The sequence below is a fragment of the Columba livia genome, chromosome 2, assembly GCF_036013475.1.
Source record: "Columba livia isolate bColLiv1 breed racing homer chromosome 2, bColLiv1.pat.W.v2, whole genome shotgun sequence".
In the NCBI taxonomy this organism is placed as follows: Eukaryota; Metazoa; Chordata; class Aves; order Columbiformes; family Columbidae; genus Columba; species Columba livia.
Window position 1 is genome coordinate 161,411,786 of NC_088603.1, and position 17,256 is coordinate 161,429,041.

Here is a 17,256-nt window from a genome sequence, read left to right on the forward strand (position 1 = left end):
TGTTTTTGAAGGACGAGCGTGGCCATCGCTGTGGTGGGAAAAGAGCTTTATTTGGGGTTTCTTTTGCTTTTGATGAATTATGGGGATTAGTGCCATGGAGCCTTGATGAACATGAGGTTAGAGAGTGCAGGTGTGAGCCTGGTCGTCCTCCACGCCCCAGCAAACAGAGACAATGTAGAAAGAGAGAAAATGTGGCCAAAAAGCCTTGACGAGGACAGGTAAAGTGCATCTGCTACCGATGTCCCGTAGGACATAGGTGGGGCGTAAAAAGCTCACCATGGTGGACACTGTGTGCACTCAAGGTGTGGTCCCTAATGCCACCAAGGAGCTTTGGGCATGGCCACCAGGGTGGCACAGAATAAGGCACAAGGGCGGTAGGGCCGCCACCATGGACAGCACTGGTGTGGCAGAAGGTGTGGGGCCACCAGGGTGGACAGCACTGCCATGGCAGAAGGTGCAAGGCCACCAAGGTGGGCAGAGAAGGACTGTGGGTACCAGAAGACATGGGGACAGCTGCCTCCCAGCTCTACCTGCCCCATCCTTCCTTGCCCAGCTTTGCTACTGGGACCTCAGGAAGCGCTTCCAGTCCCTGCAGGGTTCTCAGTTTAACACCACGCAGCACCAATGTCGTTAGAAGCGTTAATTCCCAATTAGACACCTGGTCTTCAAATGAGTGTGGAGGTAGAGCTGGTGCAGGGTTGGGGAGAGCGGGACCCCCGCTCACCGTCTGTCCTGCTGCAGCTCAGTGAGGAGACGGTGCAGCTGCTCTGTGATGGCCACCTGGCATGGGAGCAAGAGGGGACAATGAGAAGCTCCATGGTGGAATCACGGTGGCTTTGCCCAGGCCACCAAGGCTGGGCAGTGTTCCTGGAGGTCAACCAATGGTGTCTGGCACGTGGAGGACATACCGGGTAGGGCTGTGGCTCGTGGAGCCGGCGGTGAGCGGGGCTGAGCAGGTTGAGGGACATCTGCGCGTGGTTCCTCACCTCCAGCAGGCTGGGCAGCGGCTCACACACCTGCGGGATGGAGATGTGGGACCGTGGCCGTGTAGGGTGGTGCCCACCCAGCCGCAATCCGCAATGAGCCAGCTCCAGGCTGGACTGGGATGTCACCATCTCCAAGGTTGTAGGGACAGAGGACATCTCAGATGAGGTTTAACCCTTTGATTCTGCCAAGACACCATCACCTTGGCTTGGTCCTTCAACCAATGAGGTGGAGGACACCCCAGAGCCACCTCTGACCTGGCCGTCTCTGAAATACGTGCGATGGAGGGACTCCACGGTGGTGGGCACAACCGTTCTGGCCTCGTCAAGCTGCCCCAGAACATGGACCACCAGCTCCTGTCCCGCATAGGGTGAGGGCTCCTTCTCCAGGGCCATGAGGTCCATGAAGGGGTGACCTGCCAGGGTGGTGGAGTAGGGGACAGCAGGGACAAGGTTATGGAGCAGGAGCTACAGAGTGACACCAGGCCAAGGGTGTCGCAACTCACCAGCAGCGTCATAGAGCCGATAAATCCTCTTGGTCCCTGGGATTGTCATCTTCTCCTCATCTTCTGTGAGCTTCAGGCACGGAGAGCCATTGACCTCCACCAGCTGGAGGAGAAGGAGGTTATGAAGTGGACACCTTATTTTTGTCACATGCACTAGTTGCTGGGGCCTGTGTTGAGATCTGCACCTTCTACATGTGTCCCTGCTTGGAAACCAGCTGAATAAATAAATCAACAAAAACCCCTCAAACTACCCTGAAGTTGGACATTCTGCCTCCTCCTGCCTGCAATCTTCTTGTTACAGCCATCTCATGACCATTATTTCCAAGAAATAATGGTGGGATGGAGTGTCCCCTCAGTGAGTTTGCAGGTGACACCAAGCTGAGTGGTGCTGTTGATTCCCCTGAGGGACGGGACCCACCCAGAGGGACCTGGACAGGCTGGAGGTGTGGGCCCAGGTGAACCTCATGAGGGTCAACAAGGCCAAGTGCAAGGTCCTGTGCCTGGGTCTGGGCAAGCCCCGGTATCAATCCAGGCTGGGGATGGATGGATGGAGAGCAGCCCTGTGGAGAAGGACTTGAGGACACCAGTGGGTGACAAATGGGACAAGACTCAGCAACGTGCGCTTACAGCCCAGAACCCACCCGTGTCCTGGGCTTCACCCAGAGCAGCGTGAGCAGCAGGTGAAGGGTGTGATCCTGCCCCTGTGCCCCATGTCCTGAGCCCCCCTGAGCTCTGCGTCCAGCTCTGGGGTCCCAGCACCAGCAAGACATGGAGGGGTTGGAGCGGGACAGAGGAGGGACACGGGAATGGGCCAAGGGCTCAACAGCTCTGGGGAGAAAGGCTGAGAGAGTTGGGGGGTTCAGGCTGGAGAAGATAAATCTCCCAGGAGACCTTCTTGTGGCCTTTCAATACTTAAAGGAGCTGATAAGAAAGATGGGGACAGACCTTTGAGCAGGGCCTGTTGTGACAGGACAAGGGGTGATGGTTTTGAACTAAAGGAGGGGAGATTCAGGTAGGACATGAGGAACAAATTGTTGGCCCTGAGGATGGTGAGAGCCTGTCCAAGATTGCCCAGAGAAGTGGTGGATGAACCATCCCTGGAGACATCCCAGGCCAGGCTGGACGGGGCTCTGAGCAACCTGAGCTGGTGAAGATGTCCCTGCTCATGGCAGGGTTTGGATTGGTGGCCTTCAAAGGTCCCTGCTAACCCAAACCCATCTGTGACCTGATGACATTGGCCTCACTGCAGTGTCCCTCATGGCTGGAGCCCCTTGGGAGAAGCCGGGGAGCCCCAAACCCAGCAGGGCAGAGCTGCCACACCTACCTTGTAGACACAACCCAGCGACGGCTGCAGGGGACACGTCACCAGGTTCGTCCCAACGCCAATCATGTCGATCTCGCTCCCCTGGTGCAGCAGAGAGGACAGCGGCCATCACCAACACAGACCTGCCACTGTTTTGTTGGTTTTTTTTTTAAGCCCATGCCAAAAACCAGAGCTGAGGGGCAGGACAGAGGATGTTCTGTGTCTGTCTGTCCATCTGACCCACCCAAAACCTGAGCAACCTGATCTGGGTGAATATGTCCCTGCTCATGGCAGGGGCTGGACCAGATGAGCTTTGAAGGTCCCTTCCAACCCAAACTATTCTACAATTCTATGAAAAGCCTTTTTCCAGCCTAGAACCTCTTCCCTGTTCTCACCCAGGGACAAAGTCCCAAGTGACTCTTTTGTCCACCCCACGAACCCCAGATCTTGGTGGCACCAGCAAAACCCACCAACAGGTCCCTCACCTCCCGACTGAACTCCTCCAGGCTCTGCTCGCTGATGTCGTTGCTCACGGCGATGGAGATGGTCCCAAACCAGGGCACCTGGAAGCTGGTGAGGGACAGAAGAGTGAGTGCAGGTTTTTGGGGGGACCCCTGGCTCCACTCGTGACCCCCACTTGAGCAAGGAGAGCCCCCACTTTGGTGTCCAAGATGGACATGCTGGTGGGCACTCACCGATCAGCGCAGGCTCGCAGGACCTGGCGGATCTCCTTGGATTGCTGGGCCAGGTCACCGCTGTCCAGGCGCACCCCGATAGCCCGGTACCCCAGCTGGTGCAGGGCCAACGCCACGGCGCAGAAATTCGGCAAACCGCTCCTGGACGGGAGAGGAGAGGGTGAGTGTCCCTTGTCTGGGAGGACAAGGACCCAGGGCAGGCCCAGCAGCAGGTCCAAGCCCCGTGTCACACAACAGCAAAGCATGGAGATCACAGAAACCCAGAATGTCAGGGATTGGAAGGGACCTGGAAAGCTCATCCAGTGCAATCCCCCCATGGAGCAGGAACACCCAGATGAGGTTACACAGGAAGGTGTCCAGGCGGGTTGGAATGTCTGCAGAGAAGGAGACTCCACAACCTCCCTGGGCAGCCTGGGCCAGGCTCTGCCACCCTCACTGAGAAGAAGTTTTTTCTCAAATTTAAGCGGAACCTCTTGTGTTCCAGCTTGATCCCATTACCCCTTGTCCTATCATTGGTTGTCACCAGAAGAGCCTGGCTCCATCCTCCTGACACTGCCCCTTTCCATCTTGATCCCCAGGAATGAGTCCCCCCTCAGTCTCCTCTTGTCCAGCTCCAGAGCCCCAGCTCCCTCAGCCTTTCCTCACACGGGAGATGCTCCACTCCCTCCAGCATCTTGGTGGCTGCGCTGGACTCTCTCCAGCAGTTCCCTGTCCTGCTGGAACTGAGGGGCCACAACTGGACACAATATTCCAGGTGTGGTCTCCCCAGGGCAGGAGAACCTCTCTCAACCTCTTGATGCCTCCAGGTGAAAATGTCCCTCCTTCAAGGCCACCAAGGGAGGAGGGACACATCGTCCCCTGTGCCACGGTAGCGAAGCCACCCTGAGGGGACCCGGCGTCCTCACCTCCTGACACAGTACGTGTCCAGCAGCCCCTGGAAGTCCCGTGGGAAGGTGACAGCATAGGACACGAATGCGGCCAGTTCGCCCTGGTTCGCCTTCTCCAGGGGGGTCTCCAGCACCTCGCATACCTGCCCCAGCCACGACGACGCCAGTGCTGGGAGATCCACCGGGTCTCCTCCTGCCAGCGGTGACAGTTCCTGTGTGGGGGACACAGTTGTGTGACACCCTCCACGGGCACAGCATCCCATCCCTGTCCCCTCCCCGTGGTGACGCTCACCCGTGGCTGCACCTCCTCCAGCGAGGTGAAGGACATGATGAAGGAATGGGCGATGGTGCCGCGCACTGGGATGCCGTAGAGTTTCCCTGCCAGGATGTTGCTGGTGCAGTCAAAGCCTGCAAGAAGTGACACACACAGGTGACATCGCGGCCACGTTGACACAGGACACTTTGGGGCAACACTCACCGCCGATGTAGGAGTATTTGGAGGCCGAAAGGGCACCGTCCGGTCCCTGAGCACGACGCAGCCCCATCTCCATCAGCTTCACGTCTGGACCGGCGAGGAGGCGGAAGCGAGCAGCGTTGGTGGCCACCAGGCTGGGGGACAAAGGGACAGATGACACCAAGGCAAGCTGGGCATGGGGCCAGCTACAGGTTTGGACCACCACGGGACTCGGTGGATGTGGACCCCGGTAACTGGGGGACCAGAGCAGAGCGTGTCCCCCACCTGGCGTAGTTGACCAGACACAACAACATGGTCTCCAGCAGCTGCACCACCAGCAGTGGCCCCTTCACCTGCAGGAATGGGACCTGCGGGGACAACCGGGCGGTGACGTCCCCGTCCTCCCTGCAGCGGGGGAGGGTACTGAGCGCGTCCCACCCTGGCGAAGACGACGGAGCCCTCGGGCACGGCGGTCACTGTCACCTCCGAGGCGTCCAGGGTGGCCAGGTAGTCAAAGAAGGCATCTTCCGTGGTGCTGGGCAGGACGGAGCGCAGGTAGGCGACATCTGTGGGGACAAAGCTCAGCTGGGGGGTCCCCACACTGGTCCTGTGACACAGGTCAGGCTGGAGGGACCAAGCCTCCCACGCAGGGGACAGGTGACGCTTCACAGTCGTTGTCCCCCTCGTCAAGGTGATGTCAGGGGTAACTCAACCCTGGGAGGGCACCATGGCCCCCCAAGTCCCCTCTGAGGGACTGTCCTCCCAGAGGATGTCCCACTGTCCCCCAAGTTTCCCTGAAGGCTGTCCCTGTCCCCTCCTAGGTCCCCCAAGTCCCTCTGAAGGATGTCCCTGTCCCCAAGTCCCTCTGTCCCTCTTCAGCCTTCCCAGTCCCCCTGAAAGATGTCCCTGTCCCCAGCAGATCAACCTGAGATGTCTCCTGGTCCCTCGAAGGGATGTCCCTGTCCCCCTGAGATGTCTCCTGGTCTCTCAAAGGATGTCCCTGTCCCCCTGAGATGTCCCTGTCCCCACCCACCCACCCATCAGTTCCCACTGAAGGCTCTCTCTGTCCCTTAGGTCTATCTGTCCCCCAGCTCCCTCTGAGAGATGTCCCTGTCCCCACCAGGTGCCCCCCCCAGGACCCTCTGAGAGATGTCCCTGTCACTCTGAGGGGTATCCCTGTCTCCCAGGTCCCTGTGAAGGATGCTCATGTCCCTCCCAGGTCCCCTGGACCCCCATGTCACTCTGAGAGATGTCCCTGTCCCCCTTAAGTCCTGCTGTGAGCTGGTCCCTGACTACCCAACAGGTCCCACTGGAGGGCACCCCCATCCCCAAGACCCCCAAGGACTGTCCTTGTCCCGACAAGGTCCTTCTGTCTCACAGGTCCCTCAGAGGGATGTCCTTGTCCCTCCCGGGTCCCCATAGGAGATGTTCCTGTCCCCGCTTAAGTTCCCCTCTGAGCTGTCCCTGGCCCCCCACAACTCCCCCTGGAGGGCACCTCTGTCCCCAAGTCCCCATGAGGGTTGTCCCTCTCCCCCCACCAGGTCCCTCGGTCCCCCAGGTGCCTCTGAGGGATGTCCCTGTGCCCACCAAGTCTATCACCGAGGTCCTTCTAAGTGATGTTCCTGTCCCCACCAGGTCCCTCCCCTGATCCCCATGTCACTCTGAGAGATGTCCCAGTCCCCCTTAAGTCCCCCTGTGAGCTGTCCCTGTCCCCTGCATGTCCCCCTGAGGGCTGTCCCTGACCCCCAACAGCTCCCACGGGCGGGCACCCCTGTTCCCAAGACCCCCAGGGTAGCCCCCTCTCCCCCCACCACATCTCTCTATCCCCCAGGTCCCTCTGAGAATGTCCCTGTCCCCACCAGGTCTCTCTGTCCCCCAGGTACCTCTGAGGGATGTCCCTGTCCCCACCAGGACCCTCTGTTCCTCAGGTTCCTCTAAGGGATGCCCCGTCCCCATCAGGTGCTTCTGTCCCCAGTGACCCTCTAGAGATGTCCCTGTCCCCACCAGGTCCCCCTGAGGGGTCCTCCTAGTCCCTCTGTGGGCTGTCCCTGCCCCATGCATGTCCCGCCGAGGGGTCCCCCTGTTCCCCTGAGGTCTGACCCTGAGCCCCCACAGCTCCCACTGGAGGGCACCCCTGTCCCCAAGCCCCTCAAGACCTGTCCCTGTCCCCCCCACCGCAGCCCCCCAGCAGCTCCCCGGGGGGTGTCCCCTCTGTCCCCCCTCACCAGCGGCAGAGAAGCGGAAGGCGCGGAGGCAGCGCAGCCCCTCGGCCAGGCCGGCGCCCAGCGCGAAGGCCCCGCGGAAGGGCCCGCGGCGGAAGAACAGCTCCGCGGCGGCGGGAGCGCGGTGCCGCCCGGCCCGCCAGTGCCCGTACGCCATGGTCAGCTGGTACAGATCGGCCAGCGGCGCCATGGCCGCGGGGCAGCCTGGGAGCGGGCGGGGACACGGGGAACTCCTATCGCTGCCACCTGAAAGGAGGTGGGAGCGGAGAGGGGGTTGTTCTCTTCACAGAATCACAGAATGCCGGGTTGGAAGGGACCTCAAAGCTCATCCAGTGCAATCCCCCCATGGAGCAGGAACACCCAGATGAGGTTACACAGGAAGGTGTCCAGGGGGTTGGAATGTCTGCACAGAAGGAGACTCCACAACCTCCCTGGGCAGCCTGGGCCAGGCTCTGCCACCCTCACCCCCAACAAGTTGCTTCTCCTCTTGCAGTGGAACCTCCTGTGTTCCAGTTTGCACCCATTGCCCCTTGTCCTGTCACTGGTTGTCACCGAGAAGAGCCTGGCTCCATCCTCCTGACACTCACCCTTTAGATATCTGTAAACATGAATGAGTCCCCCCTCAGTGTCCTCTTGTCCAGCTCCAGAGCCCCAGCTCCCTCAGCCTTTCCTCACACGGGAGATGCTCCACTCCCTTCAGCATCTTGGTGGCTGCGCTGGACTCTCTCCAGCAGTTCCCTGTCCTGCTGGAACTGAGGGGCCACAACTGGACACAATATTCCAGGTGTGGTCTCCCCAGGGCAGAGTAGAGGGGCAGGAGAACCTCTCTGACCTACTGACCACCCCCTTCTAACCCACCCCAGGTACCATTGGCTTCCTGGCCACAAGGGCCCAGTGCTGGCTCATGGTCACCCTGCTGTCCCCAGGACCCCCAGGTCCCTTTCCCCTACACTGCTCTCTAATAGGTCATTCCCCAACTTACACTGGAACCTGGGGTTGTTCCTGCCCAGATACAAGACTCTACACAAGTAGCAAGTGATAGGACAAGAGGAAATCACCTCAAGTTGCACCAGGGGAGGTTTAGGTTGGATATTAGGAAAAAATTCTTCCCAGAAAGCGCTGTCGGGCACTGGAACAGGCTGCCCAGGGCAGTGGTGGAGTCACTATCCTGGGAAAGGTTTAAAAGGCATTTTGATGAGCTTCTTGGACATGGGTTAGTGCTGGAGTCAGGTTATGGTTGAACTCAATGATCCTGAGGGTCTTTTCCAAACAAAATCATGATTCTGTGAGTCAGGGAAAGAGGTCAGGGGGGACACGGGAAATGGCAGCATGAAGGGGACAGGGACACGACGGATGGCAGCACACAAGGGACACAAGGCACCGGAGGTTGCAGCACATAGGACACTGGAGACACGAGACACCAGGGATGGCAGCGCACAGGGAACAGGACATCGGGGTGACAGCATACGGGGGACATGGAACACATGGGGGTGGTGGCATAGAGGGGACACAGGGCACACGGGTGGCAGCACATAAGGGACACACGACACACATGGCACCAAGGATGGCAGCACACAGAGCACAGGACATTGGGGTGACAGCACACAGAGGACATGGGACAGACAGGAATGGCAGCACACAGGGATGGCACTACACAGGGGACATGGGACACACACAGATGGTAGCACACAAGGGACACATGGTACAAGGGAAGGAGGCGCACAAGGGACAGGGACACACACAGATGGCAGCACACAAGGGACAGAGGACACCAGGGATAGCAGCACACAGGGGACACATGGCACAAGGGATGGAGGCACACAAGAGATAGGGACACAGAGGTACGGCAGCACACAGGGGACATGGGACACAGATGGCACCAGGGATGGCAGCACACAGGGGATACGGGACACACAGAGATGGCAGCACACAGGGGACAACAGGGCACACGGGTGGCAGCACCTGGGACCAGACACATGGGCCACTGCACCCCCAGCACTGCGCACATGTGGCCCCAGCTGTGCCAGCACCAGGGACACTGGGGACACCAGGGACGGCAGCACATGGGCACACAAAACACATGGGGCAGCAGACACATGGGACACTGGTGACTTAAGGCACCCATGGCACAGGGGGGAGGGCAGCACACTGGGGGACATGTGACACAGCAGGGAGATGGGGGACACAAAACACCAGGTGTGGGGAAGGGTGGGACAAGGGACACAGGGGACACTGCACACAGGAGGCACCGTGTACATCAACCCTGTGCGTGTCACCACCAGCACCAAGGGACACGTGAGGCACAGAGCCCAGTCAGACCCACGCTTGGCACCAATTGCCACCAGGCTCCTGCACGCAGGTGACATCGGGCAGGCGCTGTTGTCATTGTCACTCCTGCCACTTGTCCGGTGCTCCCAGCACAACACTTGGCATTCGCTCGGCGTTGTCACCGTGTCGCTTGTGCCGGGACCTTGGACTCTGGCGCACGCCGATGGTTCCAAATGCCGCCTCCTCTTTCCCTGGCCCTGGCTGCTAATGAGGCAATTCATCGTCAAAGTGGATAACGAGAGCAGCAAACTGAAAAGAGGGAAGAAATTCAGCCCCAAACTAGCGAGTCCTGAATGTTTCCTGCTGATTCATCCTATCTTTTTTTAATTAAGACTAAAATTCCAACCCAGAAATAGGTCGCCCAGGGAAGGGAAATATCCCCAAATCTCACAACACGTCGCTCCAGAGAAAACATGCTTTCCAGAGAAAAACATCATCCGAGTTGCACTCTCAATCTTGATTTTTATTAGTTACAGTTTCCGAGGGGAGGACGGGATTCACTTCTAGATCTTGTTGAAAGCGGCGATGTCGACACTTTGCACCTGGAATGGAACAAAAGCAGCAGCTGGAGGTCACCGGGGTGTTTTCAGACACTCATGGCAAAGAAAACACATCAAGCGTTTCTTTACAACATGCACCAGTGATGCTTAAAACAGTTTAAGCTTGGCCCAGGGCTCTTAGGCCAGCTCCTTGGCTTTAGACCTGCGCTAAGAGAACCTTTAAGGATCGTTATTTAGTATTTTTTGCAACATCACAACGGGATGTTGCACTGTGAGAATTAGCGCACAAATCTTTAGACAGTCCAGCCTATGAGGAACATCGTTTTAAGAGTTTCTAGCAACGTCAAGATGATATTTCACGATTTAGTCTAAATATAAGCCAAAAAATTAGGCAAAGAAGACCAATAAAATGAGGTAGCAAGTTAAAAATGACCCCGTGGGTCAGGCAGGAATCAACCGGTTTGCTCTAAAACTCACATAATCTTCAAATTTGGTGATCTCCTCCTCCAGGATGTCTGTCCCGACTTTGTCGTCCTCCACAACGCACTGGATTTGGAGCTTCTTGATGCCGTAACCTACAGGGACCAGTTTGGAGGCTCCCCACACCAGCCCGTCCATGTGGATGGATCGCACGCACTCCTCCATCTTCGCCATGTCAGTCTCATCATCCCACTGCAAAAAAACCCACAAAATATGGATTTTCACAGAATCCCAGAATGTCAGGGATTGGAAAGGACCTTGAAAGCCCATCCAGTGCAATCCCCCCATGGAGCAGGAACATCCAGATGAGGTTACACAGGAAGGTGTCCAGGCGGGTCTTGAATGCCTCCAGAGTAGGAGACTCCACAACCTCCCTGGGCAGCCTGGGCCAGTGTTCTGTCACCCTCACCCCCAACAAGTTGCTTCTCCTCTTCCAGTGGAACGTTCTGTGTTCCAGTTTGCACCTATTGCCCCTTGTCCTGTCACTGGTTGTCACCAGAAGAGCCTGGCTCCACCCTCCTGACACTCACCCTTTCCATCTTGATCCCCAGCAATGAGTCACCCCTCAGTCTCCTCTTGTCCAGCTCCAGAGCCCCAGCTCCCTCAGCCTTTCCTCACACGGGAGATGCTCCACTCCCTTCAGCATCTTGGTGGCTGCGCTGGACTCTCTCCAGCAGTTCCCTGTCCTGCTGGAACTGAGGGGCCACAACTGGACACAATATTCCAGGTGTGGTCTCCCCAGGGCAGAGCAGAGGGGCAGGAGAACCTCTCTGACCTACTGACCACCCCCTTCTAACCCACCCCAGGTACCATTGGCTTCCTGGCCACAAGGGCCCAGTGCTGGCTCATGGTCACCCTGCTGTCCCCAGGACCCCCAGGTCCCTTTCCCCTATGCTGCTCTCTAACAGGTCATTCCCCAACTTACACTGGAACCTGGGGTTGTTCCTGCCCAGATTCAAGACTCTACACTTTCCATTGTTCTATTTCATTAAATTTCTCCCCACCCAACTCTCCAGCCTGTCCAGGTCTCTGATGGCAGCACAGCTTCCAGTGTCACCCACTCCTCCCATCTTGGTGTCATCAGCGAAATTGCTGACAGTCACTCTATTCCCTTGTCCAAATAATTGATTATTATATTGAATAATACAGTCCCCAGCACTGCCCCCCGAGGCACTGCACTAGATCCAGGCCTCAACTGGACTCCACCTTATTGACCACAACTCTCTGGCTTCTTCCCTTCAGCCAGTTCACAGTCACCTCACTCCCCGCTCATCCAGACCGCACTCCCTCAGTTCAGCTGTGAGGATGCTGTGGGACACTGTGTCAAATGCTTGACCCAAGTCAAGGTAGATCACGTCACCGCTCTGCCATCATCCATCCTCTTGTTATGTCCTCATAGAAGTCAATGAGGTTGGTCAAGCACAACTTCCCCTTGGTGAAGCCATGTTGACCGCCCCTAATGACCCTCTTATCCCTGATACGCATTCTAGAGATCGCCGTTAGCCCTGAGAGGTTCCGTCAACTTAATATTCAACAGTAAATCTCTCAGCTGATCGTTTCAATTCTACCTCTCTGCACTGCTTGGAAAACTCACTTTAAAGCAGCGTTTATCAATGATATCTCTTCAAACAGGCCCAGAATTTTTGATCTCCTACGACAATTTGATAAAGATGGGTTTATTCCTGTCTTTAGGGCATTTATTATCTGTTTTTTCTTCAAAAAGAGCTAATTCTGGTCAGGGGAACCTCAGAAAACAGCAGCACGAACGCTACAGATCCCAGTTGCAATATCACCCCTTGTTAGGTTGGTGCAAAAGGAATTGTGGTTTTCACACTGTTGAAATTTGCCGCTTGATACTGGAACACATTCTGAAATAAACGCCGTTAGAAGCTGACAACAACCAATTGAGACCAATCATCAAAGCTGATATTCTTAAAACTACATGAGGAGTTGAAGAACTCAACGTTGTCGAGAACTCGGCGTCAACCAGAGCTCAACGTCGACTGTTCTATGGTCGTTCGGTATTTGAAGCAAATTGGAAAGGTGAAAAAGCTTGAGAAGTAGGGGCCTCATGAGCTGAAAAATCAAAACAATCATCATTTTGAAGTGTCATCGTCTTCTATTCTAAGCAACAACAAACCACTTCTTGAACAGATTGTGACGTGCGACAAAAAGTGGATTTTATACAACAATCAGCGAGACCAGTTCAGCGGTTGGACTGAGAAGAACCTCCAAAGCGCTTTCCAAAGCCAAACTTGCACTAAAAAAAAGGTCGCGGTCACTGTTTGGGGCTCTGGTGCCGCTCTGATCCACTCCAGCTTTCTGAATCCCAGAGAATCATTCCATCAGCAAATCAATGAGATGCACCAAAAACTGCAACACCTGCAGCCGCTGATCAATGGAAAGGGCCGAATTCTTCTCCACGACAGCACCCGACCGTACGTTGCACAACCAGCACTTCAAAAGCAGAACAAGTTGGGCTACGAAGTTTTGCTTCGTCTGAGCTCTCACCAACCAACCGCCGCTTCTTTGAGCATCTCGACAACTTTTGGCAGGGAAAATGTTTCTGCAAGCAGCAGGATGCAGAAAGCGCTTTCCAAGATGTCACAGAGGCACTCCAAGGCTAGTTTAAGGGACAACAGGGTCCAAAACAACTTTTATTAAACTGGTGAGGGTTTTAGCACTCCAAAGGTGACTTGAATACAGGTTCAGATATCAGTTGAGGAAAATTATTAAGGGGCAGCAACTAATACAACAGGAGGTCCACAGTGTGCATGCACGTGGCTTCACCAAAACAATGCCAGAGTCGTGCCTGAATCTGGGAAGAGTCCACACTTGCCTGAACAAGTGGGATTATTTTTAAAGGGATAAATGTACTCATATTGAGTACGGGAAGTGTACACTCGCCATTCTGCGAGGGTAAATTTATAATACACTCGCAATCCTGCGAGGGGAAATACACGTGCAAATATGCATGGAACAATACACGTGCTTATATGGAAGCACGGGAGGAAAAAACACTTGCGATTGTGCAAGGAAATAATTTATACACGTCCTTGTGTTGAGCCTGGAAATTATGTGTGCAAATGTGCATGGAAAGTAGATATACTCACAATCCTGAGAGGAGAAATTTTACTCACAGATGTGGCGGCAAGGCAAGCGGAGCCTCCACTCCATGAGGGCGCTCTCAGCGGCAGCATCTCACTCGTGCTCCAAGAGATCCGCAACAAAGGGCAGAGTCTCAACAAGAATCCCATTTTATAGACTGATCAGATCTGACTGTGGGCATTCCAGAAGCTTCTCTGCACCCCCACCCTGGCTGTGGGTGCCCCTGAAGCCTCCAAACATCCCCACATTGTCTGTGGGCGCCCAGCGGCTCCTGGCGCCTCGGCGCTCCCTTCTCCTAACGGCCCTGGCCAGGGGGCTCTGGGGCCAAACAAAAGAAGCTGTTGGCCTCAAACAACAGAGAGAGGGGAAGATGTGTCTACTCCTTCCACATCGAAGGAGGGAGGGGGAGAGAGGGGGGTTTGCATTCTGCCACACAAGAGTTCGTCGAATCCCAAAGCACAGAATTTTAGGCTACAGGAACAAACAAACTTCTCATCAGCAAAACCGTGTTGATTGTAACGTTTCCTATTTTGATTAATAAAGACAGGTTTGAGCCTAGTTATAATGATTCAAAAGTCACATTCCGAAACTCCAATTACTTTTGCACCAACCTAATATCTTCACCGGGACGTGTGAGTGAGACAATTCACAGACGCACAGGAGCTCCCCCACCTCCGTTACTCACCGGTTTCACGTCCAGAAGGATGGAAGATTTGGCAATAAGACCCGGTTTCTTGGCCTTTTTCTCCGCGTACTGCCGCAGTCTCTCCTCCCGGACTTTGGCAGCCTCTTGATCTTCCTCTTCATCGTCACTCCCAAAAAGGTCGATGTCATCATCATCATCTTCCTCTGCGGCAGGAGGCTCAACTTTTTTTGCCGGTGAAGCCGACGGAAGCTCCACTTTCTTGGAGGGAACGCTGAACGGTTCCACTTTCTTCATTGGGGTGACGTGCATGTGCGTCAAGGAAAAAAGGGGAGAAGATTAACCTGAAGTTGCATCAGAACTCAAGAGAAGCTCAGGAACAGAAATCTGTGTTGCTCAAGACAGTGAACGTGGCCCACGCCACGTGATTTGCATGAAAAATCAACTATTGGCCATCAAAATAGGACGTTCGACCCAACGGACCTTTGAACTGGCCCAGCAGAGCAAAAACCACCACATAGCCAAGAGTTGACCGTTCTAAAGGCTCAGGATATCTGGACCATAAGAGTCTGAGTAGGACAGAAGTTGGGAATCTTTCCCTAGCACGAGGAGGAGCCTACACATTCTATAGGTTTGACTGCAGAGACCACCAGCACCACTGGTAGAACATCTTCCAGCCTACAAAGATCAATCAAATTGGCGCCACACATCCAGCTCCCTCAGTTTCCTCTTAAATTAAACAAAATACATTCCTAGCAGGGATATTGGCTAAAAAAAGGTGTGATAAATTCCGCCTATCTGTTGTAACAAAGTGGTATTTTACCTGGTGTGTGCTAAGAAACAGCACTAAATACTACTCAAGTGTATAACTCTAAAGTTCTACACATTTGCACCAGCTCTCGCTGGCTGAAATTGCTAATGTAGCTGCTTTGCTAGTCTTGGTAAAACATTTCTCTCTACACACACTTTTTGGGAAAAATCATAGAACCATCTTGGTTGGAAAAGACCTTTAAGATCGAGTTCAACCATAACCCACCCCTGGCACCACCCCATGTCCCTGAGAATCTCATATCCATGTCTTTTCAGCCCCTCCAGGGATGGTGACTCCAGCACTGCCCTGGGCAGCCTGTTCCAATGCCCCACAGCCCTTTGGGGAAGAAATTGTTCCCCAGATCCAACCTCAACCTCCCCTGGCGCAACCTGAGGCTGTTTCCTCTGCTCCTGGCGCTTGTTCCTGGGGAGCAGAGCCCGACTTCCCCTGGCTCCAAGCTCCTTTCAGGCAGTTCAGAGATCAGAAGGTCTCCCCTCAGCTCCTGTTCTCCAGCTGAACCCCCAGGTCCCTCAGCCGCTCCATCACACTTGTGCTCCAGCCCCTCACCAGCTCCGTTCCCTTCTCTCAACTCGCTCCAGCACCTCAAGGGCTTTCTTGGTGTGAGAGGCCCAAAACTGACCCCAGGATTTGAGGTTTGGCCTCATTGGTGCCCAGTCCAGGGGACGGTCACTGCCCTGGGCCTGCTGACCACACCGGTGCTGATACAATGATGATGAGGCAGTTGCCACAACTGCTGGAAAACCTCCCACAAACTCAACCTGACTACGAGCATCTCTCCATCTTCAGCCAGCCACGAGGTCCTGGAAACGATGCGGCGCTTTGTGACGGCAGACGAAACAACAACAGCACTTTGTCAAGGCTCACCTGGGTGGGAGGAACCGCTGCGGGTTGGTGGGAGGTAGATGACTTTTCCAGAGCATTCAGGCGGCTTTCCAACTTGAAGATGGCCATCTGAAGGTCTGCAACAACTATAAGGGAGGAAATAAATTAATAAAAAGAACCTTATCTTGTAAGCTCTGCATCAGTTCAAATCAGGACCAATTTGCTTCTGCTCAATGTGGGCTTTAAAAACCACCAGTTGCCCCTGCAAAGATCTGATCAAGACCCTGGCATGTGCTCACCTGGCACCAAACCTGTCCAAGTTTTGCTTTCATGCCACAAGATCCTCCTACTTACCACTGCGAAGGTTTTGATTTTCTACCTCCAGGTGAGAAATTCGGGACAGGAGATCGTTTTGGTCGCCAGGAGGCCCAGGAGAGGTCGTATTCGTGCTCTGCAACAAGGAAAACGGAGGTGAAATCAATCTGTTTGCCAGCTGCCAAGCTCAGTGCTTCAGTAAAGCCTTAGGGGAAGAAAAAATATGAAAACTAATCTAAGAACAAAGACATTTTCTCTAAAGGTTTTATAAAAATAAGGTATTAGCTCTATAGAATGATGAAACGTATGTCGAGAAATTTCAGCTGGCACCAATGATCAAGTCATTCTTTAGAGTCTCAGATCAAACTGCCGCTAAACACATCAAAAAGGGGTGGCCGGTCCCCTCTTACAGCCAAACTGAGGCACAAAAGTGACCCAAATGTCCCACAGTGAGTCCCAAAGCTGGACGGAGAACCTGGCATTCTGATACTCCCACCTTCCCCAGCCTTTAATTTCTCTCAAAACACCTTAAATCCACTTTAAGACATTCTGAAGGAGCAATTGTCGCCATCGAGCTGCAAAAGTATTTGTTTTAACAGCAAAAAAGGGCTTTTGTTTTGAAGGAGGCCCTTATCTATAAAATCAAATGAGAAAAGAAATAATGAGCCTTCATGCTTTAAGTGTCATTTAGAACTGAATACAACAGAGGAAATAATTTATAGTATTTTGAAGTGCACCCTATATGTAATTATAATGTGGTTCTCAGTTGTTGACACACTTCTGAGATCTCTTCAGGTGGAAAGAGAGAAATATGGGAGTTAAGATGGGGAATATTTGGCACACAAAGCCTGGGAGATACCCAAACATGGGACACATGGAGCAGCACAAGCTGCTCCTGGGAGGAAGGTCAAAGACATTCTTCACCCCACCCAAAAAAAGGGTCAAAAGCACCTTGAAATTTATCTGACACAGCCTGTGGGTGCAGGCTCAGGAACATGAGTGTAGATTTATAGTCTCCAAACACATATCAAGCTGGGAGACCTTGATGATCCATGTGGGCCCCCTTTTAACTCAGGACATTTTATGATTCTACGACCGAAATTAAATCATCTGGATGAGCTACGACTGCGTGCCAAAGGCCAAACGCCTCTCGTGGTGAGGAAGGAGAACGTGGTCCA

General features: G+C 54.4%; 2 protein-coding genes across 10 annotated transcripts in view; both read right to left on the reverse strand.

Annotated features, from left to right (window-relative positions):
* Positions 1 to 29: 29 nt before the first annotated feature.
* Positions 30 to 7,370, reverse strand: NAPRT (nicotinate phosphoribosyltransferase). Of its 2 annotated transcripts, none has more exons than XM_065054624.1 (13): positions 7,054 to 7,370; positions 5,312 to 5,394; positions 5,114 to 5,196; positions 4,853 to 4,983; positions 4,667 to 4,782; positions 4,393 to 4,586; positions 3,488 to 3,628; positions 3,278 to 3,362; positions 2,814 to 2,894; positions 1,490 to 1,592; positions 1,242 to 1,399; positions 909 to 1,016; positions 30 to 780 (listed from the first exon to the last, which is right to left on the reverse strand). In XM_065054624.1, exons 1-13 carry the CDS (start codon positions 7,238 to 7,240, stop codon positions 721 to 723), a joined length of 1,530 nt encoding a protein of 509 aa, XP_064910696.1. In that variant the 5' UTR covers positions 7,241 to 7,370; the 3' UTR covers positions 30 to 720. The 2 variants fall into 2 exon arrangements, with proteins under 2 accessions (XP_064910696.1, XP_064910695.1); XM_065054623.1 differs by having other exon boundaries at positions 5,267 to 5,394.
* Positions 7,371 to 9,820: 2,450 nt separating this feature from the next.
* Positions 9,821 to 17,256, reverse strand: part of EEF1D (eukaryotic translation elongation factor 1 delta) — a 28,981-nt gene continuing 21,545 nt past the window's right edge. For all 8 annotated transcript variants that reach the window (XM_013367556.3, XM_065054620.1, XM_013367557.3 and 5 more), the window contains 5 exons: positions 16,118 to 16,214; positions 15,806 to 15,909; positions 14,152 to 14,400; positions 10,356 to 10,550; positions 9,821 to 9,920 (listed from right to left, as the gene is read on the reverse strand). In XM_013367556.3, the coding sequence (XP_013223010.2) occupies positions 9,882 to 9,920; positions 10,356 to 10,550; positions 14,152 to 14,400; positions 15,806 to 15,909; positions 16,118 to 16,214 (684 nt within the window). In that variant the 3' untranslated portion in view covers positions 9,821 to 9,881. The remainder of the gene's footprint in view (positions 9,921 to 10,355; positions 10,551 to 14,151; positions 14,401 to 15,805; positions 15,910 to 16,117; positions 16,215 to 17,256) is intronic.

What these genes read in the sequence shown, in the direction of transcription:
- NAPRT (XM_065054623.1), bottom strand. Translation starts at nt 7,240, where the DNA reads ATGGCGCCGCTGGCCGATCTGTACCAGCTGACCATGGCGTACGGGCAC. An exon ending in TGGAGGAGGTGCAGCCACGG is followed by an intron (nt 4,587 to 4,666) that starts GTGAGCGTCACC and finishes TCCCCCACACAG; the next exon opens with GAACTGTCACCGCTGGCAGG. An exon ending in CGCTGGGTTGTGTCTACAAG is followed by an intron (nt 1,593 to 2,813) that starts GTAGGTGTGGCA and finishes CTTCTCCTCCAG; the next exon opens with CTGGTGGAGGTCAATGGCTC.